This window comes from Manduca sexta, chromosome 27 (assembly GCF_014839805.1).
Source record: "Manduca sexta isolate Smith_Timp_Sample1 chromosome 27, JHU_Msex_v1.0, whole genome shotgun sequence".
NCBI classification, from domain to species: domain Eukaryota; kingdom Metazoa; phylum Arthropoda; class Insecta; order Lepidoptera; family Sphingidae; genus Manduca; species Manduca sexta.
In genome coordinates, this window is record NC_051141.1 from 11847316 (window position 1) to 11872826 (window position 25511).

Below are 25511 nucleotides of genomic sequence, written 5' to 3' on the forward strand. Positions count from 1 at the left end.
AAGAAGGCAAGTATGTGGTTTAGTTTAGTAACGCAATGTCAATATGACCCTGTCTCATGTTCCCCACAAATGCATGAGAACAAGTCAATAACATCAACCTAGCTCCTGATGATATAGAATACAACCATCAGATCTTATAGATTATTTGTTTATCAATATCTTTAAAGCATGTTGGCAAACCTTTGCCAAACAATGGCCGATAAATATGAATAAATAACATTGTATATTATTGGTAAACCAAATTAAAAAGAAATCATCCTCGATTAAAATTGTCAAAATAATCTGGTATTCAGCAGCGACCAGTCCAACTTGAGGAAAAAGTAAAAATTTATTTAGACTCTAATTTTAATGATTAGAACGTTAAGAAATAAATTAATATCCCATATATGATAAAAACACATATATTTAATTTGAAGAAGTTATATGCAATGTATATTATATTGTTAATTAATATTATAACAAGTTATCACAAAAACTGAAATTTCTCAGATTAATGCTGCATGGCAAATTTTAATAAACGAGTATCGCGTGTTGATCCTTAGTTAAATCCACAACATCTACGTACTAAAATACATCCAAATGCGTTCATTGGATTCCGGGTCTATTTCTTACGAAAATTTAAACTTCTTTATAACAGCCGCATTTAAAATATTATGAACATTGTAATGATATTAGGTTTTCACCAACATCTGTTGACGGTTATATTAAAATTTAAATTACTTATGTGTTTTATCTAATGTCTGGTAGGGTTTGGACTAGTTTTTGCTTGATATGTACCAGTCTATTTTTATACAAAGCAAGTCTATTTTAAAAGGCGACTCTTATTTTAGCCCAACTTGAATTTGACACAGTAATTAAGTTCTTAAAAAGGTTTTAAACGATGTGACGGAATATGATCTAATAAATAAAAGCTAATGAATAAAAGATTTATTTACACAATATCAAATTTCATACACACTAACTACGCGACGTTCAGCGCTTAATGTCAATTCCATAGTGAATCTGACCTCGAAGCTTGGTATTTAGTAATGAGACTTCCAATTAAACTACGCGCGTGGGTAATTCACAAAACGGTATTGCGGTCTTTAGTTTTCACATAAAAAATAAATATAAGGAAAATAGTTTCTTTTATTTGGTTTTACATAAGTTTCATTGTTAATTTATAGTTAACATGAGACTTCTTATTTCATTGTTGGATAAAGGTTGTGACTTCTTAATATGGAGGTCTAAGGTATTTGTATATAACTCGCCACATTTGACTTATTCAGGTTGATAGATCATCATCATATCAAAGAGCAGGATGCACCAAATGTAGCCTGCAGACAAAGTTTAATTTTAGGTCCTAAATGTGTTGATAGGTTTAAAAAAACTATGTTTTGGTTATTAAACTGTGTTGAGTGCCTAATAACGTAACAAAAAAAACCTTAGCAAAAATACTTACATCTCATATCTAATCAGCACATACATAATGTGTGTTTGCAGGCTGCCTATATGATAGTCGATGAAATGCACGAGGAACACCCGGAGCTGCTGAAGGACCAGTATTGGGAGGAGGTGGTGCCCAAGGACTTACCATACACGGTCGCGTCGGAGCACTACAGGCGCCACGAGCCGCCCTGCTCTGCCGACCACTACAAAGTTAAGGCGGAGGATGCAGTGTACGCGAATGTTCAGGCGCCAAGGAAGAGCCATGATGAGACGTATGCGGACTATGTAAGTCTAAACTATTGTATATTATAAAAATGTTATTAGACTTCTGCTAAAGACTGCATTTACCATTTATTTTGTCTTTCTGGGCAAATGTTGAAGAAAGCTTGAATTAGAATTTTGAAGAACTGTACCTTTAGGCTGGGGCATATTATAACTCAGTTTAAATTTAAAACCGCATCAAGTTCTAAATAATTTAATATTGTCACAAAAATTATATTTGCAAGTAAAACTTAGATCACTTGTTGCTTTGAAGCAGTTGGCTTACTAATTCTGAAATATTAGAATTTTGTGCAATATATTACGCTGATTTGCGAATTCATCCATTTGATGTTACGATATTCCGTTCCTAGGAAAGCGTAGATACGCCATTGGTGGAGAGACGGAAGAACTGGTTCCAAAGACAGATATCGCGGATGGGATCCGTGCGGTCGGCGTCTACTGCTTATTCTTCAGGCGGGCTGTTCGGCCGCAACAGGCACAACTCGGTGGTGTACTCCAGCCCCGAGGCTGGCCAGCCTGTAGTGCCGCCGCCTCCTCATCACAAAATGTCTCTGTACGAACGGCTTGTGGGCCGCAAGTCTGGCAGAGGACAACACCGACAAAACTCGAGACATGGTATCTATATATATATAGTATTATGCAAAGCTAAAGAGTTTGTTTGTTTGAACTTGCTTATATCAGGAAGTACTGGTTCGAATAGATTTTTTTTCTAGCATGGTAATATCCCATTTATTGAGGCTGTAGTGATAATCTGTACTATATTTTATTTTTGTTAATATGTGCACAGAGCAACATAGAGAACTATTTACATAGTAATTATTAGTTATACTTATAACTTGACCTCCTATATTCAGGAATTTAATCATTTATAGTTACTATTTCTTCTACTTTTTTATTTCGAATATTAAAATGTAAAGAATAATGTTTTTTAATACTCTTTGGTTTCCTCAGGTGGTCAGAAAAGCAATGGCTCAGCTGTACCTATAACGCTACGCAATCGACCTCGCATACCGACACCTGATGTGACAAAAGAAGTGATGGACCGAGAGAATCGTATCGCCATGGGTATGCAGAACATGGGTGTGATCATGGCGCACCAAGGATACCAGAACGAGGTGCCAGTACTCGGCGCATTAGTCCTCTCACCTATACAAGAGCTGGACAGCGGGTCAGTGAACAACACGCTGCACGCCGGCCAGCCTGGCACCACAGCACTGGCGCAGGCGGTGTTGTCGCCGGGAGGCCTCACGCCCATGCTGACAGCCGCGCCGGTCACGCTGTCGCCCATGGGCGTATCGCAGCTGACGTCGCTGGTGAGCTCGACGCCCTCGACGCCGCGCGCTGAGCGAGGCGCCGCCGACGGCTCCGGTGGCTCGCCGCAGCCGCCTCGCGCCACCGTCACCGAGCTGCCGCCCTCAGATCGGGAGAGCGAACACAGCGGCAATGGAAGCCCGCCAGATTTCACCAGGAAACCTGGCTCCAAGAGAGGAGAAGTATATGTATAAAAGAGTAATACAGGGAGTGTTGTCCGTCCATTACTAGTGGTGCTGTTGAATAAAATTATTATTGTGAATGAAAGAAATTTATAGTGTCAATGTTGACTGAGATGACTATAGGTACCTACTGTTTTAAATTAAAGAGAAAGCTCATAATTATGTATTAGTCGATTAGATACCATTTAAATGATTTTATTAATTAGATACTTTGTATTTACGCACAAACAGGGATTGAATTGTATAGCTATAAAGTATTTTTTAATTTAGTTTTGTGTTTTAATTTACCTTTGGCCCTATCACGTATTAATTCTAATAAAAAAAAACATAATATGAATTATTCTAGCTATTTCTATTGAAACCTCCAATGGAACTATCTATAATAGAAACAAACGAAAGATTACCGTAATGTAAATGTAACTATACTAAAGAAGACGGTTCTATTTATTTAGAAAACAAACTATGAATACCTATATTCTAAGGCAATACAAATGAATAAAAAAATATGTTCACAACTAGCTTTACTAATTTAAACTCATGTATAGCGTGTTATTTGTTTTGTATGCATGATAAACGTTGGATAGCACCATATTGAAGATGTGGACTGGCGCGGCCTGGTTGATGAAAAGGCTGGTTGATGACTTCTACACAGTGCTGCCAGGTATACAGAGTTATTTGTATTTATAAGTACAGATTTTTGCCAATTTAAATGCATTTTTAGGTTTAGAAACAGAAAATAGCTTTTTCGTCGCCGACAAAATTTAATAAATATTTTTCATGCCAGAAATACAAATTATACCTACTGGTGAGTTGGCAGCATTGATAAACAATAATAGTATTTTTGGGACCTAGAAAAAGGTAGCTCAATCTAATATATATACAGACTTTCATCTTACAAATATAGATAAATACGTCCCGGCAACCCGATAGCGCTGCTTTTACGTAACCATCCCACCACTACCAGCAATGCAAAACTGTATGTATGTGGATTAGATATTTAAAGACGTTGGTAAAAAAGATATAATTGCTACTCTTAGGATATGAGGAGATATTATAATATAAATAAAAAACAATATCTTAGGTATAAATATTTAATATTAAGCATTATCACAAAACAAACAGATCATTGATAATTTTATTACTTTAGTAAATGAAATAATTCAATATAATATCATTGCTATATGAGTTTATAAACAAATAGTGTATCCTAATGGAACTATGTAGACACTAGACCGTGAATAAACCAAATGCAATACAACATGCCTTAACTTAATCAAAAAACAATAGATAATCTAAATAAATAACACTTCATGAGATAATAAATTATAAGGAATAAAATAATTTAAAATTAATATTATTGAGCTATCATACAACCAAAATGAAATTCAAGTATTAATGATACTTCATTGTATTACAAAAACTAAAATACGCGTAGATTATAATCAATCTTTGGATGCCACAAACAGGTCGAATTGTTCATGGTATTTTTCTTAATGACGCATCATTATAAGCTACAGAAACTATTAGAAAGCCAAAAACAATTGTAGTTGCTTACGAATCACCAAATATTTTTCGTCAAGATGGTTTATAAAAATTATCTACTTTACGTTATAGAAACCTTACACAACTTCAAATGAGTGACGGCATAAAGATTACATCTTTAATATGAGCAAACAGTACCTAATAATAACATTACAGTGAACTTTCCATACGAAATACGTGGCGAGAGATCACGATACCCAATGCACAGTTCTTCAAATCATTCTTATCTAACATAACATTAAAAAATTGTTACTAGCACTATATTTTACATTGAGGCTATTAAGCTTCAATGTAAAATATTTAAAAGCAACACGCCATAAACCAAAATATTTTACTAAATATGTAAAATATATATGAATTTTTGTTTTTAAAAATAACTTACAAAAAATACCGACTTGATGCATAAGCTAACTCGGCGAGAGTGATTATTTCAACATAAATATTTATTTATTTTTATAAATATATTATTTTCTAGTAACTAATATCATATAATCTCCGTCTACACGTAGCCTTAGGGAGCAACTTCAAACAATTTGTCTCAGGGCATTTTTTGCACCGTAAAGTTCTAATATTGTTTATATGTAATCTAATTAATTAGGTTCCAATCCCTACTTCGCTATCTCAGATTCATTTGGGTTCGCTACACTTAAGATCGAAGCTTCAATATTTTCTACATTCCAGAATGTACTATGTAAAGCGGAATACGGACCGTACGCATTTCCACGCAAAACCGTAAATATCTATTTATTGAACAATAATGAATACGTGAAAAGGAACTTCGTGTAGCATACATTTTTCATGCAAATATATATAGTAATATCATTTTTTAATAAGTAATTATTTCCTCACGCCTATGTTATTCAAAAATATTATAAATATTGACTTATTACTGTGTGGGCGGAATTCTGTGTTTGTAGCTTGCATTATTGTACATATTATTATCAATAAATACATTCAATATAGCCATACAATCGTTATTCCATAATAGGATATAAGTCTTGTGTCATTAGTCGTATCAGGAACTACGCGGGACATTTAGTTTCAAAATACCTACGCTTCAAGGACTGATTCTAATCATCCGATAAAAGTTAACCATCAAACAAATTATAACAATACAACCAATCCATATTGATACAACTGTAATTTTTAATTTATTTAAGTTGTATATGCTGTGAATGACTTATATCTACTGATTGTAAAATTGGTCATATGCAAAGATGTGAATTATTTGAAATATATGTATTTTAAATACAAAATACAAAATACCTATTTTTATTTTACATTTGAAATACTTTTTTCGAAAAATATTTAGTATTTTATTTGAAATAATTTATATAATTATTTTGTATTTGTAAGATACAAAATAGTTTTGTTACATTTTTAATTCATTTTTCTAATTTTTCATTCTAAAAATTCTAAATTAGTTTATTTATGAACGCACTTGTCGTGATCCTTAATGTTATCCCCATTGTCATCTAAGATGTTTTTATTACATAGATACGTTGTCCGAGCTATTGAGCTCGGACAACTAGCCAGTATTGACTGGCAAGACGAAAGCTAGGTAATTGCCCGACATTCACTTGTCAACCTCCAACCACTGTCGCGGCTAGTCGGCTTACCAACTATTTGTATTTTTAACAAGAACAACATTATGCCAACATTGCGCGTCAAACAAATTTGAGGTCAATGGCGATGACTACATTAGATCTGGGAACACTACAATATTTAAAAGATGAAAACAATGCTTTAGAATCCTTGGACAGATATCCAAATGTAAAAAAAACTCTTCCTTAAATAATACCTGCTTACCAAGTTCTGAACCCTTTGAACGACTTGATTATGAGGCCCCATAGATTTAACATGAAAGATAAAATCTTTGAACAAACACTAGTATAAAAGAAACAAGTTATTTTATTTGGAAAACCTATTTTGAAATTACGTATTTTGCATTTTGTATTTAAATACTTTTATTTAAAACTATTTTGTATTTCTATTTTAAATACTAAAGTCACAATGCATTTGTATTTTGTATTTAAATACTTTTACTAAACTATTTTTCACATCTCTAGTCATATGGGACTAAATAAATATTTAGCAGTTATAAAGAAATTGTTTATTATTACAAATTTTAGCTGCATATTTACGCTCGTATTCATAAACGTTATTTATCTAAGGTCGGGCATTGCTGTGATAAAAATGTGTTTCTCAGCTTTGTTTCAATGAAAGTCAACTAGATTCAAGTTGTATCTTAAAATTAGCCAATCTCAACGGCCCTATGTCTACGCACTGCGAAGACTGCCATGCCGTCAGCACTGTGAAACAGACTTGTCATCACAGCAATGCAGGAGCAGCTAAACACTAACGCCCGAATTCATAAACGTTATTTATCTAAGGAAGGATCGTTAGATAAATAACGTTAGTGTTTAGCTGTTCTAAGTATTAAATGATGTGGCGTGCCGTTTCGTTTCAGATCGCTGAGAAGAGGATTAAAAATATCAGTTGTTCTTTGGATTTATAATAAAAACAATATTTCATATGGATACAATAATTTTAAATACTTTCTAGATCGTTAGTGCATATTACCTTGTCTACATAGCTTTATGATTATTAGCTTCATAAATTTAGATAACAGCAGGCAGTATAATAAGCAACAACTTATTGTTTACTGTTTAGTTTTATCAAGTTCAACAAACTAGTCTTTATATGCTTACAACATACCTAACAATATACAACATAGGCCCTGTGCTATACAGGTGCTATTACTTGGTATGTCTACATTGAATTTAACAAGATAGTCATTTACCAATGTAATAAAAAACATTCAACGATGATTTATAATACCTAATCTTATATTTAGAGCTATGTATATTCGATATAGATATAGAATTTGGAATACTTTGGCATTATGAATAAAATCACTAAAAATAAAATTGTCATCAATATTAATCTTGAACAATTTTAATGTCAAAGGTATTTAAAAATAAAAAAATCGACTTATCGCTAAGGGCCAATACGCATCAAACCAGTTCAACAGCAGCTTTCTTTAGGGTTGCGGTTTCGCACCAGTTAGTGTTGCGTTACTTGTGCCCAAATAATGTATCTGAAAACTGACCCAAATTGCGAACAAACTGCCTTCTTTTCCAATAGAGACGAATGAGATCGTTCTTAAAATAATTTAATATTTAAATTATATTTACGGTAAGCACAATATTACATCTAATTTATCTTAAATACTACAAGATGAAACAATTTATTTGGTGCATAGCTTGCGAAGAAAAATGGTAATTATCGTAAAACTAGCAGATAAACATATAAACTCTTAAATGTTAATTAATTCTGCTACAATAATTCCGGATTATGGAATCGGAGATTCATTAAAATAACAAGAATACAGTTCTTGGAAATAATTACGTAAAAATAAATTAGCGCGCCATGGAAGAGTCGATTATATTTTTCAAGATAAAGTCAAAATGCTTACTACGAATACCTATAGTCCGTAAAGTAATCATCAAATCAATTTATTTGTTGTACCTTGATGTACATATGAGCGTTAGACAGGTATTTGCGAGAGCTCTCCCATCGGAGAGGAAGCAGCGTATCCCAGAGACTAAAATACATATTGTACGTCAATGGGTGGCTAAGTCCATGCAATTCTGGGGTTCGCACAGTCCACGCGGTCAAATCCTCGCTACGTCTCGTCCCTATATCCGTTACACAGTACGCGACTGTCGTTGTCGTACTCATCCGAAACTTCACGCTTTTTTCCAACGTCGCTTATGCTAATACGTACCGCAACGGACTAGCAATAAAGACTATAGCTCACTACTATTATTGTGATTCCGATGTGATTGGCAAGAGGCACATGTGGGACTCATTATTAAATAAAACAGGGTGAGTTTACCTCAAAAAGTGAAACGAAACTTAAGATTCACATAAAAATACTAATAAAACGACTTAACTATAAACAAATGTTCTACAATTTATTTTTAAAACAAATCTGTATGTCGGACATCGATTCAGTTGTTGCCTTCATAATGCGAGATAATATTGTTTAGTATTTTGTAACAGAGCTAAGATACACATTATCCGGAGTCTAGACACCATCTTGTTAAAACCTGGTGGAAACCATCAAGGTTATTCTATATAAAGTGTCTCTTCATTGAGAGCGCTTTATATTATGATGTGCAAGGAGTATCCATGTATTTATTTGCAAACTCTGTTCATTGTAATATTTGCTCATAGTAGGAGTTTTAATTTGGAATGCCCTTATCAAAAAGAAGTTGTTCCAATCAACCACAGTGAAATAATTAATTGCATGTAAATGCACATAGTAATTGAGTGTAATAATGCTATGGAAGTATATTGACTGGAGTCCTGCTGCTATGATATTGTTTGGTAGAAGTAGAATGCGTGGTCATTGTAATTAAATTGTACATCAAGTGAATTCTCTGTGTTGTTGCTCACATTACTCACGAAAAGCCCATATGATTAGCAAACAAAGACATTAAACTATATAGTTAGTTATCGACCGGACATCAGCGCCAATGTTTTGCTCCAAAAGTTATTACCAATTGGTAATAAGGGGCTGTCTTATTTGAAATGTCCGTATGACAAGATGTCACAGCGGCCTTAGATATTAATATAAAAATAATATATTTACAGAAAATATTCTAATATTCGCATTAAACTGAACCCACTTATAAATATGTCCGTCCCGACATACATTTTAAACGTAAGCCGGGTATATTTGTGTTTTATACACCACCTCCTTCCCCTGAGTTCTTTCAACCGTGTTATAAATACTTAATAATATGTTGTAAATAATTCTATAGTTATTGTGAATACCTGATCACTGGTGGGAACTATTATAGATTCTATATACAAATGTATAAGCGGGTTAATTTACCGCGTTAAATATGTGTGTAAAAGCTACGTACTAAACGTGAACAAGCTGTTATCACATGTGTCAGACGGCACGTAGTGAAAAATCTCGATATTCCTAGTAATATTTGTACTGAAGTTCCATTTTACTTCGGCTATACCAGTGCTCATTTTGTAGTGACTCAAACTTTTAAGGTCGAAACAGTTAAGAAGATGTAACCGCTTGCTGTTATATCAGAAATCGTAACATTCGTTTTGTTTTAGCGCACGCACATAATATGAGATGATTGGAATAAATAATCCCAATCGTTGCCTTTAGATCAATCGTAATATTGACCAATCAGAATAAAATTAGTTTGACAAGCTTATTTTGGTTGGTTTATTATTGTTATGGATCCGAGATTATCATTGGGGAGTTGGGACCGTTTATTAGAATACGATAATAGACGATATCGCACACAACATAGTACAAATTTAATTTTTGAATTAGAAATCACCAGGCAAAAAATATAAGATAGGCCACCAGATACAACATGAAAAAGGTAATCTCTTTAGTTTTAAATCAAATCAACAATCCAAACTGAAGTCATGAAAGTTGAAACATAATTTTATATTAAGATTTGAAGTTGCCAAGGTCTTAATAATTAGATTATAAATTTTATAATAATTTGCCCTTACCATGTATTATAATAAAAATATATTTTCGCCGAAGTGGTAAAAATACGATTTTATTTTGACATTTTATATCATAAATCGGCTTACGTTAAGCTGATTTCACTGAACTTTGTAGGAACCAACTGTATGAAATATAAGTATAAGCGAATTTATAATTATTAGTAACAAGGTATCAAATATTTTGTTGCATGTAATTTGTTATTCTTAGCTTTTTTTTTGTTAGATAATTAATTTTATAAATAGTTATAGAATATAGTTGAAAGTTATTATAGTTCCGCCAGTCGAATTGGGTGTAACCTGTAATGGCTGTAGTGATGTAAATAAAAAAATAATAATATATGAAACATGCACATTTCCATGGCATATTTAGGTAAAGCCGCTAGAACCACAAAGGTTTTGCTTTCATTCAAATATAAGCATACCGGGATAAAGAGCGTGATCTATTTAAAAATACTTTCATAACCAATAATAATTGTCGGCTTTATGATTTCTTTTTTGTAAATCATAAATAGCTAAAATGACCTAGATCGTAATGTAAGACTCCGACAATAGCAGTTCTAGCGTTAGCGCCCATCAGTATGGAATTGATAACAATGTCGTATTTAAATAAATCAATTGTCTATGTCCTCAATCGTCAAAGGCTTTCACTTTTAACAAATAGTAGCAACTATATAAAAAACGTTCGCGCGCCGGTTCAAGCCGTTGATTTCGTTTTTATGTTAATACTGTTATCAGACGTATTTTAAAGTAAATAAGGCCGATTTTCAATTGTCATACAATTTTATTTGTTCGGCGATAGTTGGTCTCAATTGCACAAACACCGCTTTGGTTTTCAGGTATATATTGGCTTTTTTTCAACGTTATCTTTCACGCTCTCTATTCTATGATATTTTTTATAGATGTATGCACAAATCATGTTTACTGTGTTGCAGTAATAATTTATGACAACCTTGTGTTTATATTGTTTACAACGTATACTTATTTATTGATTTAAAGTTTTAGCCGCACTACGCACGCATAGAAGGTAAAGTTAGTAATTTTGTATTAAGTAAGAAATAGCATGTAGTGTTGTAACTATTTTATTATAACAGGAGTCAGGAACAGAAATATCTCTCTGTGAGTTTTCTCTTCATTAATTACCAATTAATAAATCTAGTTTATTTTAAGCAAATTATTTTAATCGCTTACATTTATTTTTTATTTAAATCGCCCCAAGGCCACATTTGCTGGAGTTTTCGAGATTCATTCACACCTTTACACTCTGGGATATTAAATATTCAAACTTTAAATTTACAAAGTTAAACACACGAGCTGCGACACAGTTCTTCGTTTATGCAATACCGCACAATATCTAACAGCTCGAATCTAATTCCGGTTCCATTCGTACCTAATGTTAGGTTTTGTTAGTTAGGTCGAACAATTACTGAACATTGCAGCTCAGTTCAAGACATCAGAAGGTCAAGTCCTTATATACGACATAATTCGTTGCATATTTGCATTGCTAGTTGCCTTACAAGAAGAAATATTGTGTAACTATACTTAAATTATCTACTCAAAACATTTTGTTCCTCTGAACATTTCTATGGATCACTATATTACCAATCAGCTACAACAGTATTGTTAATTTAATTTTATTAATAATTAATTAATTTTATATATAACATGTAATATAAATTGCTGGATTTTTATTACGAAAAAGTATAAAACTTTTCAATTCCACGTAACAATTCCAAGATTCTGCCTTTTACTATAGCAATTCATTACTAAAAATATTTTACTAGGATGCTTCGAAAAGCGGACAAAAAATATTTCTATTTAATATGCGAAAAATATGGTAACACTAAATATTTGTCGATTACCCATGTTTGCGTTTATCACTAATAAACTAATATTGATCATTTCAAGATATTGAATATTCTATTTGCATTTCCTATAAATCAAAAGTATATACCTAATATTATATGTATATAATATAATGTAGTTATCCATTGAATATCAATGGTGCGTTGCCGAAATATAACAGATTGGAGAACCAAATTGGCTGCTATTGCGATGGAACATAATACTTGATGGAGATTTTTTTATTACCTGATTTTTTAGTCTCTTTTTGGTTTCTTGCTATTATCTGCTATTATTATTATATATTGTCAAAATCACCAATAAAAAACACGTGACAGCATACACTGCATTATCCATGACGCGCAACATGTTTAATTACATATTACGTCGCTTCGTTATAGTGCGTGCTGCATGGAGCCACTGCGGAAGTTTTCTTGAAAACTTTGTCCGAGCCATTTCAAACACAAAGATCTTGATGTATGTACTTGACATAAATAAAGATATTCAAATCAAGATGATATTGCTCAAACAACCTGCAAATGCCTAAACAATTTGGGAACGTAAATATACGATAACTATAGCGTGAGCAAGATAACACGTAATAAAAATATAAATTATTAGATATTTAAGAATAATAACTCCGATTATAATTTAAAATAAACTTAAGTTTTTTTTGGGACTAATAAAATAATATCAACAATAACTAATGAATAATGACTAACTTGTGTGCGATTTTTAATTTCGCATCGAACTTTATAAAAGTGTTAGTCCAATTTGTAATAACCGAATATTCACACAAGCAAATTCAAAATATTGCACAGGGATTCAAGGTAATTATTTTGTCATATTTCACAAAATAATTAATTTAGCTAACCATACCTTAACTTTATAATATTATCTACTCTATGTATTATACAATATGGCGTGTCAATGTTGGTGCTTCATATAAATCCTTTAACAAATGCAAAGTGTAATTTAATTTAGGTTAAAATATAAAACGAATATTACCTACTTGGTATGAAATTGTAAACTCATCTTCATGTTTGCCAATCTGAATGAATATTTGGACCAAATCACGTGTAGACGTAGTGGCCATTATTCAACTAACCCCTTTAATCTGTGTTGTGAGATCAACACTCACATGCTTGCGTCGTGATGCCCAACACCAACTGACACTCATAGACCTATCAACATAACCATAAAATCCCTTTCTACGTCTTATCTACGCGTATAGGCGTATGGGCCGTCTCTGAGACCCTTAATCTATTGGCCAACGTGTAAAGGATCCAAACGACAAACGTTCAACGGACTACGCGTGTTGTGTATCGCGTATATGTATTTATAAATTATTTCAAACACGTTTGAGTATGTAGTCTTGCGATGTTATCAAACGAGGCATAATTGTCATGCGATTGGTAAGATAAACTTAATAGTTTTTGCTTTTCCATCCTATTGTCATTTCGTGATCCTAATACCCAATTAAAATGAAAACCTACCACATAGAAACTGCAACATCACAGTAATTGTGAATAAGGCATTTCATTCGAAAGCATTATCTATAAACGACTAGTGCAGTCCGGTGAGTGGTTCGTACGTCCTTCGATTCCTTATTATGTACGCTTTTGTACCGTTCTCGGGGAAAATGTCAGCCATACCCATCCTACTGGTTTCTTTGAGCAAATTAGCAAAAGCTTCATATTTCAGATGATGATCTATTTTATCAATGTCGATTCTTATGGCGGGTTTCTTATATTTAGCCGTTTTGGTATGCCACACTAGGACCTTGGAGCAATTGTCCGCTAGTGGCTCTATATCGTCAATTTTCAAACCTAAGCTGACAAGGAATTTGTCCTCCTCGTGGCCCGCGTTGTAGGGCATCGTGGCGGCGGCAGACAGGAACTCCAGGTTAACAGCGAAGCCGGCCATGTCCACCGGGAATGTTCTAGAACCCGGCCACGAGTCGAAAAAGGCGACCACCTGTAATATGGGGAAATACCAACACTCAATATTGCATGAGAAACTGGTATTCGATTCGCTAGAATGTAACAACGGGAATTGTTTACATATTATTACTCGCTACATGAACGCAGGTAAGCGGCGGTGTAATACCCATACGGATGTATATTGTACAATGCACATACACACGCTCATTGTTACGGCCCACGTCAGCATTTAAACGCGTAATATGCGCTAATGTAATGCGACGCTGTACCATTGCAATAAAAACAATTAAATGTTTCTCATCATCAGCGGAAAATATGAATAAGAATACTTCATGTAACTAAGAACAAAATAATTAATTTTCGCAAGCTTCTTAGATTATTAAACTGTTATTACAGCATCACTAGAAAACCAGTTTTGTTATAAGGATATTCTTCGCTCAGAGACCGCAGAACGGTTAGAGATTTAGTTAATAAATTGCAGACAACTGGGTGTTTCGCTCCCTATAGCATACAAGTTATTACCGGCAGCCCCGCCCGCGTGAAAGACTTTTATATGTTCTTCTCTAGGATGAAAAGTACCCTATATAATACTCCAAGATAGAATGTATAGGTGTCAAATGTTTTCCAAATCCATTTACAGGTTCGGGCGTTTACTTCTAACAAACAGTCGTTCCTCCAAACATTTTCACACACTTTCGCAATTATATTATTAAAATTTATGCTAGGCCAGCAGCAACTTAGCAACCAGGTAAATGTGTGAGCAGTAAATAAAGACCACTAATGAAAACGTAGCGCAAAATTTATATATTTTAGAAAATTCGCTTTGTAGGCATCTGACATTGCAAAAACTATACATATAATATAAGGGCGGAACCCCGTGTGACTATACAATAAATGAAAAGTAATAGAAATAAAGGGGGGCAACTGAAGAAGAATAGAACACAAATCAGCGATTTTTAGAATAATTTCTTGTCTGTCTGTTAATGCAAATTTCATGTTTTCACCGGCAAACAGGGTATAATTAGAAGCACGATATATTTTGTTTCATTAAAGTTGGGTATCGGAATAAAAAGCAATCGTCATTTGACCATATTAGCGATTTACTTTAAATATTTTCATGCTTTAGATCTAATTCCACGCAGACGAGGTTGTGGGGCCACTTGGTTTATATTAAGGGGTGATTTCTCAGCATTTGGCCGAAAACTCTCCATGTCATAAATTATAGACTAAAAATAAAAACTGGAATACTTCAACAACTTTATTGTATTGACAAGGTAAGTTTATTATGTTTGTGATAACATTATCACAAGGATTAAAATGAGAAACGGGCACAGAACGAACACAATTAAACATTATCGCAAGCAATAAGCATTAATGTATATTTTACTGTTTTTACTGTACTATAGCAACTACCATAGACACTATGAAATATCGCCAATAAACGAGAACGTAAGACTGGCCGGCACAACTTCGACAATCAGTCCAAAGCACACAGTTACCTTTAGTTACAGTGTAGTCAAAGTCGATATAACTTACCTTTCCATTTTTGACTATCGGAGTAGACACTCCGTATCCGCCGATCAGACCAACGGGGAACATTGAAACCTTCTTAGTACTTCTGATTTCGTCAAACAATTGCAAGTCGACTGTATTATCGTCATCCCCGAAGTACATGACACCGTCGTGAGCGTTCTCGTGGAGCCATCTCACTGCTGCCCGCCTGTTGGACACTCCGCGGGGGTAGTTAGTCCCAACGTACACGTAAGGCTTAGGACTCGAAATGTGTGTGTACGGCAGGCCCGTCCGCCTGGAATTGCAATAAACCTATATGTAAATATGTATGTGTGGGTAATGGTATGTCGGCAGCAGTTTCAACAAATATAATATATCATTACGGCCATCAGAGATATGAAAAATAGTTTAGTAAAAGTATTTAAGTACAAAATGCAAATGCGTTGTTACTCTACTATTTAAAAAAGAAATACAAAATAGTTTTAAATAAAAGTATTTAAATGCAAAATGCAAATTACGTCATTTCAAAATAGGTATCTATCTATACTATTATATAAAGCTGAAGAGTTTGTTTGTTTGTTTGTTTGTTTGAACGCGCTAATCTCAGGAACTACCGGTCCAAATTGAAAAATTCTTTTTGCGTTGGATAGCCCTTTGTTCGTGGAGTGCTATAGGCTATATATCATCACGCTATACCCAATAGGAGCGGAGCAGTAATGGCTAATCTCAGGAAGTACCGGTCCAAACTGAAAAATTCTTTTTGCGTTGGATAGCCCTTTATTCGTGGAGTGCTATAGGCTATAAATCATCACGCTATACCCAATAGGAGCGGAGCAGTAATGGCTAATCTCAGTAACTACCGGTCCAAACTGAAAAATTCTTTTTGCGTTGGATAGCCATTTGTTCGTGGAGTACTATAGGCTATATATCATCACGCTATACCCAATAGGAGCGGAGCAGTAATGGCTAACCTCAGGAACTACCGGTCCAAACTGAAAAATTATTTTTGCGTTGGATAGCCCTTTGTTCGTGGAGTGCTATAGGCTATATATCATCACACTATACCCAATAGGAGCGGAGCAGTAATGGCTAATCTCAGGAACTACCGGTCCAAACTGAAAAAATCTTTTTGCGTTGGATAGCCCTTTGTTCGTGGAATGCTATAGGCTATATATCATCACGCTATACCCAATAGGAGCGGAGCAGTAATGGCTAATCTCAGGAACTACCGGTCCAAACTGAAAAATTCTTATTGTGTTGGATAGCCCTTTATTTGTGGAGCGCTATAGGCTATATATCATCACGCTATGGCCAATAGGAGCGGAGCAGTAATGGCTAATCTCAGGAACTACCGGTTTGAACTGAAAAAATATTTTTGTGTTGGATAGCCCTTTTATCCCGGAGTGCTATAGTCTATATATCATCACGCTATGACCAATAGGAGCGGAGCAGTAATGAAACATGTTGCAAAAACGGGGAAAAATTATATATGACGGGATTGTTCCACTTAAAAAGTTCTAAAAAATATATTATAAAACAAAGTCCCCTGCTGCATCTGTCTGTCTGAGCGTGTTAAACTCAAAAACTACCCAACGTATTAGGATGAAATTTGGTATGGAGACAGTTTGTTTGGGAAGAACATAGGCTCCCGGGAAACTTCTACTTTTATAACGGAAAACTTTATCCTGAAAAACTTTATAATGCGAGCGGAGCCGCGGGCAAAAGCTAGTTCCAAATAAAATAACTTGTACTTTGACTGATTTTAATACTAGTGTTTGTTCAAAGAGTTCATCTTTCATGTTAAGTCTATGGGGCCTCATAATCATTCCACCGTATGAAAATAGTCGTTCAATAGGTTCAGAACTTGGTAAGCAAGTTTTATATTTAAGGTAGAGTTTTTTTACATTTGGACACCTGTTCAAGAATTCTAAAGCATTGTCATTGTTACTAGAGTACCAATACCAGGCCTTCATACATCCTTATGGTTAATTATAACGAAATAAATATCTTATCTTTAACTAAATTTAAAGCCAAAAATATTTCCAAAATATATTAATTTTAAAATTATTATAATCTTAAAATGACAATGTCGAAAGTAGCGGGAAAGAGACGTGTTTCAAGGAAAAACAAATCATTGAAGGAAAATTAACCGGAATAAAAACTGTCGATAAACTTTTCCGACTAGACATGTAGAGTTTTAAGAAACTGACCACCAACCTCCAATAATGGAGAGCCACCAGAAGAGGTCAAAGTTGCGATATCAAACGAAAACTTGTCGAATACATAGCCTTAGTCATTGTGAAGCGTTAGGACCTCTCAAGTCTCACCTGAGCAGCGATATTACTTGGTCGGAGCAAAGGGGCTGGTCGTCGGCGATGATCCAGTGTATCCTGGGCACGTGCATAAGCGTGTGCGCGAGCCGCGTCAGCTCCGGCACCTGCTCCGGGCGCGGGTACGTCGGCGTCACATAGTATATCATTTTCAGATCAGTCTTGTTCATGTTCTCTCTGTGGTCTTGGTAGTCCACGTAGCATACTTTGTTCTTCGCCGGAACGCGGATGCCTTTCGATATTATTGTAGTTGTAAGGCCGTCATGGCTAAAAAATTAAAGTTTTTTTTTAAGTTGGTGAATAGTAAGTAGGTACTTATTGATCACTATAAAGTGCATTTATTATTTATTAGGAAAAAAAAAAGATCAAATTTATTTTACTTTATTATTTTGTGTAACTTCAGTTCAACAATAAACAGCTAAACAGCTACATATCAGCTTTACCGTCTATATTTATGGTAAAGTTTACAGAAAGGTATTTAATTGCGTATCAGATTCAAAGACGCCTAGCTTCTTATTCTCGCCATTTGCTATTCATTACAGAATATTCAAAACTCTGTCTATAAATGTTGGATGTAGCTGAAATCGTTATTAAAAATATTTTTCAAGACTTGCTGCTATTTATGTACCATTATCTATTTGCTCCATTCATCCATTAGTTCTTATAAAGTATAAAGTATAATTACCCCAAATAACATATAATATTTTATGATACAGTATAATATTTTATGTATAAAGTACTGGTGGCTTTCTTAGTTACTGCAGTTCGGTTACTCGCCAATGTATAAGTGCATTATGGGATTAGTTGTCATACGAACAGCTGCTTACTTACGAGTTATTTAGTTATTATTGATTAATTATAATTTATTTAGTGTATTTTTTTCGTCTATGATTGCACAGGACAAAGTTACCTATTATAATACCACCTTCATTAATAATAAAACATCATTACATTGGTAATTACTTGGCGTTACTTTCATTTAGAATTCAAAATAAATTTTCCGGTATACAATATTATGTACTTTGGATAAATACTTAGTACTTTAGCTTCGGTAAGCGAGTAAGTCGATCTGTCCACATTAGAGCAACAACGAATACATAATACAACCCGATATCGATTTACCGCGACCTTTTGACACTCATTAACATCTTAGGAGCGATCTTGCATGCGCCGCTCGCCGTTTAACATCGTTTATATTTACTTCACATGTGCATTGTGCATGGTTATAAAAACGCGGTCAAGAGTTTATACTCTTATAATTCGTAAAGTTCTACTAATTCTACGATTGATAATAGATTTCATAACCTTAGAAGAAGAAAAAAACAAATCGTGGTTTAGCTGGGGATAGCGCCTTAACCATTATCTTTTTGTATCAATCATATATAATCATATCATCAACAGTTGATCGGATTTAGATGATATGTGACAGAAGAATAGACTATGTCCGGGATTGATATAATATACGCTCTTTATATTATATTTTATCTCGGGGATTTGCTACCGTGAGAAATAATTGAATTTTATAAACAGATAGCACTGGCGTGGTACTGAAGGCACAATGGATCGCTAGTGATTTAGGCCCTGGCCATGCTTGAAGCAGTTAGATATAATATTATACTATCAAATCGAGATATCATACATATTATTTAGTGCTTATAACGAATTATCAGCCAACAGTTACCCATATTGCCATGAAAGTTGGCCCTGAGTTACGTCCAATCGCACATTTATTACAAAAAATAACCCAACTTCTTGGCTTTCATGGAAGACTTGAAACTGACTAACTGAACTGCTGACCTACTTATTTGACCGTGGCCTTCATCTATTGTAAAACTACTAATAAAATAAAATTGTATTTTCAGAACAATTATTTTTCTCAGAGGGATAACTTACAACTGCATTTCTTTTTATATTGCAGTTGAATGACGATTCGAGCTTGCCGCTCGCCTGATGGTATAATTTATAAAAAAGGGACCAAAGTCACTAGTAAAGTTCCCTTTTCAACCAGATCGCGCGCACTATGAAGTGTGATATTTGGCATGCTTTAAGTTCATAGAGATTGCATTGAACCTCAATAACGTCAAAACCAAAAAAAAAATATGAAATTGTATTTGAATATCAAATACTGGGCGACAACTATTATATAAATTTTTTGAATAACTAATACGCAATAAGTTTTTATTTAGCAGTGTTAATATATTCGTTACAGTAATTAAACATAAAATCCACATAGAATCTTAATTGTAATGTCAAATATAGGGTAGATTTTATCAGTTATTTCACTTATATTATCTATAATTTATCTCATGGAATAGACATTGGGTAGACTAGGCTAAATGGTTGCTTGTAGATAGATTAGTATTTTGTTTAAGATTGTCAAATATAAGTCGAGGGTACGTAAAAATAGTTATTCTGAATGTGCTCTTGACAGAAGTGAGAATGTATTTGCAATAATTATGTGATTTATGTGAGAACATAATAATGGCGACGAGATAATCGGTAAAAAGTGAAAACTAAGTGCAATAAGTGTTATAAACATATAAATAACCATGGGTATAAAATTTAACGATTTCGAATTAGCACATGGGTGTTGATAAAATTATATCGAAAGAATTTCATATTGTTTTCAAGCTAGTGTGATTGCAGAAGATACAAAGAAATAAGCGACTTTTTTCGCAGTTTGTCGCTTAGAGTTACATGATTTGATTAACTTCGGAACTTTATACAATAATTTTAATCTAAAGAATACTGAAATAGTGGAATCATAAATTTCACAGTAGGAATAAAGAAGAAGGTAAAAATAGAGGGATTTTATAGCTCAGTTGCGTAAATGAAATATACAAGCTTGCGAAATTTCCCTGTCATATAAAACGGTAAATATAGATTCAAATATCATTGTACAATCAACTTCAAGAAGCTATTTTTAGTGGCCGGCAATGGAAAAAAAATAGAAATAATGGTGAAAAAATGTAATATGCATAATAATATGCTCAGAGAATAGAAATATCCCAATCCCAAATATGGGTCCTTAACTGATAAACCTTGGTTTAGGTTGTAAAACAATTATTCAGGACCATTACAAGTATTTTTTATACGGATAATGGATATTCAATGAGCGCTGAGGAGAAATTAAGAGGTTAAAGGTAATTTTTAACCGACTTAAAAAAAAGGAAGAGGTATCAATTCGAAGTGATTTTTTTTTGTATGTTTGTTACCTCAGAACTTGCTCATTTATGAACCGATTTGGAAAATTCTTTTTTTATTCGAAAGAATATACCTCCAGATTAGTCCTATAGATTTTTTTTCAAAATCGCTTCAGTAGTTTGGTTTTAAAACTAAAAAAACTAGAATAGTTATGTCGTCCAAGTGAACGAAATTTGCTTTCTTGTGACATTTTTAGTTATGTTTTTGCGTTGGATTTAGTTGAGTGTACTTCTCACATACTTATACATATAGCATAACATCTTTTCCCTGTGTCAGGGGTAGGCAGAGGCGTAACATTTCAGCGCGATAGTCGTACTGCGTGTGAAAAATATCAGTTGTGTTTTTGCGTTGTGTTTAGTTGATTCTACTTCTTACATTCATACATATATATAGCATCACACTTTTTCCCCTTTTCAGGGGTACACAAAGGTGTAAATTCTCAACGCGATAGTCGTATTGTGAGCGAAACACAACTACGCCATCGAGACAGCCTATTTTTTACTAACACAAAAAAGCAAAAAATAAAAATAATTTTAACAAAAATTAAACCGCTTTCAAAAACTGCTCAAAACCAAAAAATAATTTCACATATAAGGTATATATTGGATACCAATTTTGGAGTCAGTGCCTAATTAAAATTGCTAGTTAAGGTAGATTTTAATTGCATAGTCCATGTGTGTATGTTTGTCAGTAGTAAACGCATACTACTCCTTTTAATTAATTAGAAAGAAATTTAGCTCATAGATGGACTATGCAATTAAAGTCTATCTTAACTAGCAATTTTAATTAGGCACTGACTCCAAAATTGGTATCAAATATATACCTGTTATGTGAAATTATTTTATAGTTTTGAGTGGTTTTTGAAGGCAGTTAAATTTTTTGTTAAAATTATTCTTTCATTATATTGGTCAATCAGTATCTGTCACAAATTATGTTAAAGTGACTTGATTGTTGCCAGAAATAGATATTGATATGACATATCAATTAGATGCATACAAGAGAAATTACTAATGGTGAACTGAAACAGAGTGACCTACAGATAAGAGTAATGAGGAAGGGGAAGTTGTTATATCATCACCATGAAAGAAAACTATTATCAGATGTGTCAAAGAAAATAAAATCCAGAAGGCATCGGCATCACAGTCCTAAGGTTAAGATAATAGATGAAGAAGATGAAATTATACGAAATAGCTAAGACCTATTTTGTTGGACTAATGTTATAAAGAAATTAATAAACACCCAAAGTTTAATTATTTATACAGACAGTAAAAATTAAATAGAAAGAACTTTATTTAGTGTTACAAAGGTTTGAGTGATAAAAGTGGACTTTGAGGTGCAGAACTATCTTACGAGAAAGCATGGCATGTATTCAATGGAGGTAGATAAAAAATAGTTAGCCTTAATGTGCTTTTGACAAAAAGTGAGTGTGCATCTTCAATAGTTACCTGATTTATGTGAGTACATAACAAATACCATAATATCTCTGGATATTTATATATATTACTTACCTTACTTTTACCTAGTATATATTTGCAATGATTGGTGTATATTATAAATATTTACCATGGAACTCATACCATCATTTGTAAATATGAGGCATGCCTCATATGCATTCAATGAAATTGTTAAAATGTACCTTATTTCCCATGGAAAATAAGGCACATTGTAACAATTTCATTATTACAAAGTAATTCATATTATTTTTTTGTTACTCAACCAAATATTGTCCAAGTGTCTGTAATTATGCAATAACTAGCTTCTAGCTAGCATCTTAATACTATGCCAATGTTAACATTTTAAATATTTTAAGAGTTTTCATTTTTTGCATATAGGTCTTGCACATAGCTCTTTAAAAAATTTTGTTTTCTATTATCCTTATAATAAAGATGTTAAATATATCATTATCTGAACCAGATGAAGAACAACAAAATGGTGATCTACCTCTCTAGGGGTAAGTGTTAAATGTATTGTAAATTTAATTTAATATACATGGCACATATACCACTTAGGTTTTTAGATTTAAAATATATGTTAATAGGGGACCAGCCTATGCTTGATTTTGTACATAATTCTATATGTAATGGCTTTTAATACGAAAAAGAAGCACGTCTGCGAAAACAGCATAAAAATTGGTTAAAAAATGAGCGAGTAATTCATATTTAAAATATTGTAACATGCAGAAGTAGGCATGATGTGGGGATATTGCTTCATCTCTTTTTTTCGCACGCGTCGTAATTCCCGATGACGTCACATGTGGATATTTTGTCTCTTTTCTGTTTCTCGTTAACTACCCTTTCCACCGAAATTCAAAGACTTATAACTTGTTGATTTTTTACCGGATTTTAATAATTCCTTTTGTGTTATAATTTATATAACGTAAATATTTGATAATAGTAAAGAACAAAAATGAGTCCGGTACCCTATTCTACTTATGTTTAATTTAATTTGTAGGATACTTTATCCATAAACTGGATATTGTGGAATCCTACTATCCATCAGCTAAAATGTCTTTATCTACAAAAATATTTTTTTATGATACATGTAGAGCTCCTCGATAGCAAGCTTGCAACAGTGATATTAGACCAACTTGCTTATATCTAAAGTCTAGGCGATAACACAGTTTTCAAGGAGCATTATTATTAAATTTCAGCATAGTTTGTATCCTTAAATTTGGTTTTTATACATAACAGCACTTTAGTTATTGAATGGCAGCACATTCATGGCTGGGAGTGACAGACGGTGTAGTGTCTAGTAAAAAAACTCTGGATTTTGGGTGGTATTCGCATTACAGGTGAGAGGCTTGCCGATATTGTAATTCATTTAATAAAAAATGCTATACTAACAAAAAAAATTTTTACATATTTTGTAACAAACTGAGAACACAGTAAGTAATAATAATTTCAATGAAATCAGTATCGCAACAATTTTTGTTTGTCTATATTAAATCCTAAGAATATCCTTCGATACTAAATATAATGGAGGACCATATGTAAGAAGTTCCAAAAAAAAAATTTATGACGGAAAAACAATTGTCGATATCGATAATAATTATTCAATTTTACGTATATTATATCCACCTTAACAATTAATAAGTATTAATATTTCATTACATAGCTTACCTTAACATTTCCATTTTCGGCCAGAAGAATACTAAAAGAAATATGCTAACGAACACAGCCATAATAAATATTTTTTTTAATAATGTTATAGGTTTTATTATCATTTTAAAAATAATTATAACGACCACAATTTTATCGAAAAATGAAGTAATGGCATAACATAAACATCCATAGCAAACTCACGTAAAAGCTTTGAAGTTTGACTACAACACTTGACAGCAAACAGCAAAATTAAATCTTCGCACAAGTGTCAATTGTTCACAACTACTTTTTGCACGCGATTTCGCTCGGTTTAGATATATAATTTCGACGGGTGCGAAGAAAAGTTATTTTGTAGAATATAAAGTTTTATTTGTTAATTTTACTGTATAATTTAACTATACCTCTATGTTTACGCTCTTAAGGCTGTTTTACAACTTCAGAATAAATGTTACTCGTCAAATAAATGTATAAGCCAACCAAATACATAATCAGGCTCCTATCTTCGCTTCCAAATATATGGCACTAGGACGGGTACTATCTGCATTTAACTGTTTAATACCACAATAAAATAAAACTTTCTTGAAACTTGTGAATTCAACTTAATATGAATATTTTTATTTTACAAGACTGCAGTTTTTTTTTACATTTTAAAGGAGGAAGGAAGGAAGTCAACTAGCACCTGATTGTGTATACAAGAGATTTGTATTTCATTTTAGATATGTATCTGCTTTTATTTACGTAACGAAATTTTTTTTCATACATAATATAAAACATAACTACTAGGTATTTGATATGATATAATAATGGAAACAAAATAAGATGTCATTTTATGCGGGGATTCGCGTATCAACTTATAGATGACCGTTTGTCAGTGAGCCGGGCATCTATGTGCTCTCACGTCAATGTGACCAACGTTACTTGGTCGAATTTACTTCCTACAATTTGTTGACAAGTATAGTTAGCTTTATTAAATTATACAAATTTATGGAAATGAGACGAAATTTGTGAAAGAAAATGTTATACTGTAGTGTTTTTAATATTATGTAATTTCGAAAAGGGCAATTTTCTATAGTGTAAAAATACGTATTTATTCTTGGGTTAGATTTGGGGTTTAATTAGCAATAAAAAATTACAGAATTTTTGTTGTTAATTGTTATTATATGTATATACATTTTTCGGTATAGATATAGATATTGTATTTAAGAGATGTGCCCTTTTAGAAATTGAATATACAATTATTATAATAATGCAATAAATATAAAATCGTGAACATTATACATT

General features: G+C 33.1%; 3 protein-coding genes across 6 annotated transcripts in view; 2 read left to right on the plus strand and 1 right to left on the minus strand.

Moving 5' to 3' along the window:
* The window catches only part of LOC115448897 (bestrophin-4), a 36186-nt gene extending 32714 nt beyond the window's left edge, over positions 1-3472 (plus strand). For all 3 annotated transcript variants that reach the window (XM_030176512.2, XM_030176511.2, XM_030176510.2), the window contains exons 8-10: positions 1483-1713; positions 2061-2325; positions 2662-3472. In XM_030176512.2, the coding sequence (XP_030032372.1) occupies positions 1483-1713; positions 2061-2325; positions 2662-3215 (1050 nt within the window). In that variant the 3' untranslated portion in view covers positions 3216-3472. The remainder of the gene's footprint in view (positions 1-1482; positions 1714-2060; positions 2326-2661) is intronic.
* Positions 3473-12790: 9318 nt separating this feature from the next.
* Positions 12791-24456, minus strand: LOC115448902 (galactosylgalactosylxylosylprotein 3-beta-glucuronosyltransferase S). Its single transcript, XM_030176522.2, has 4 exons — positions 24249-24456; positions 17923-18192; positions 15620-15890; positions 12791-14117 (listed from the first exon to the last, which is right to left on the minus strand). Exons 1-4 carry the CDS (start codon positions 24350-24352, stop codon positions 13707-13709), a joined length of 1056 nt encoding a protein of 351 aa, XP_030032382.1. The 5' UTR covers positions 24353-24456; the 3' UTR covers positions 12791-13706.
* LOC115448901 overlaps positions 22078-25511 on the plus strand; it is a 57312-nt gene continuing 53878 nt past the window's right edge. Inside the window, exons 1-2 of one of the 2 annotated variants that reach the window (XM_037443975.1) lie at positions 22078-22583; positions 23044-23080. The gene's annotated coding sequence lies outside the window, so the exon portion shown is untranslated. The remainder of the gene's footprint in view (positions 22584-23043; positions 23081-25511) is intronic. The other variant, XM_030176518.2, reaches the window with a different exon arrangement.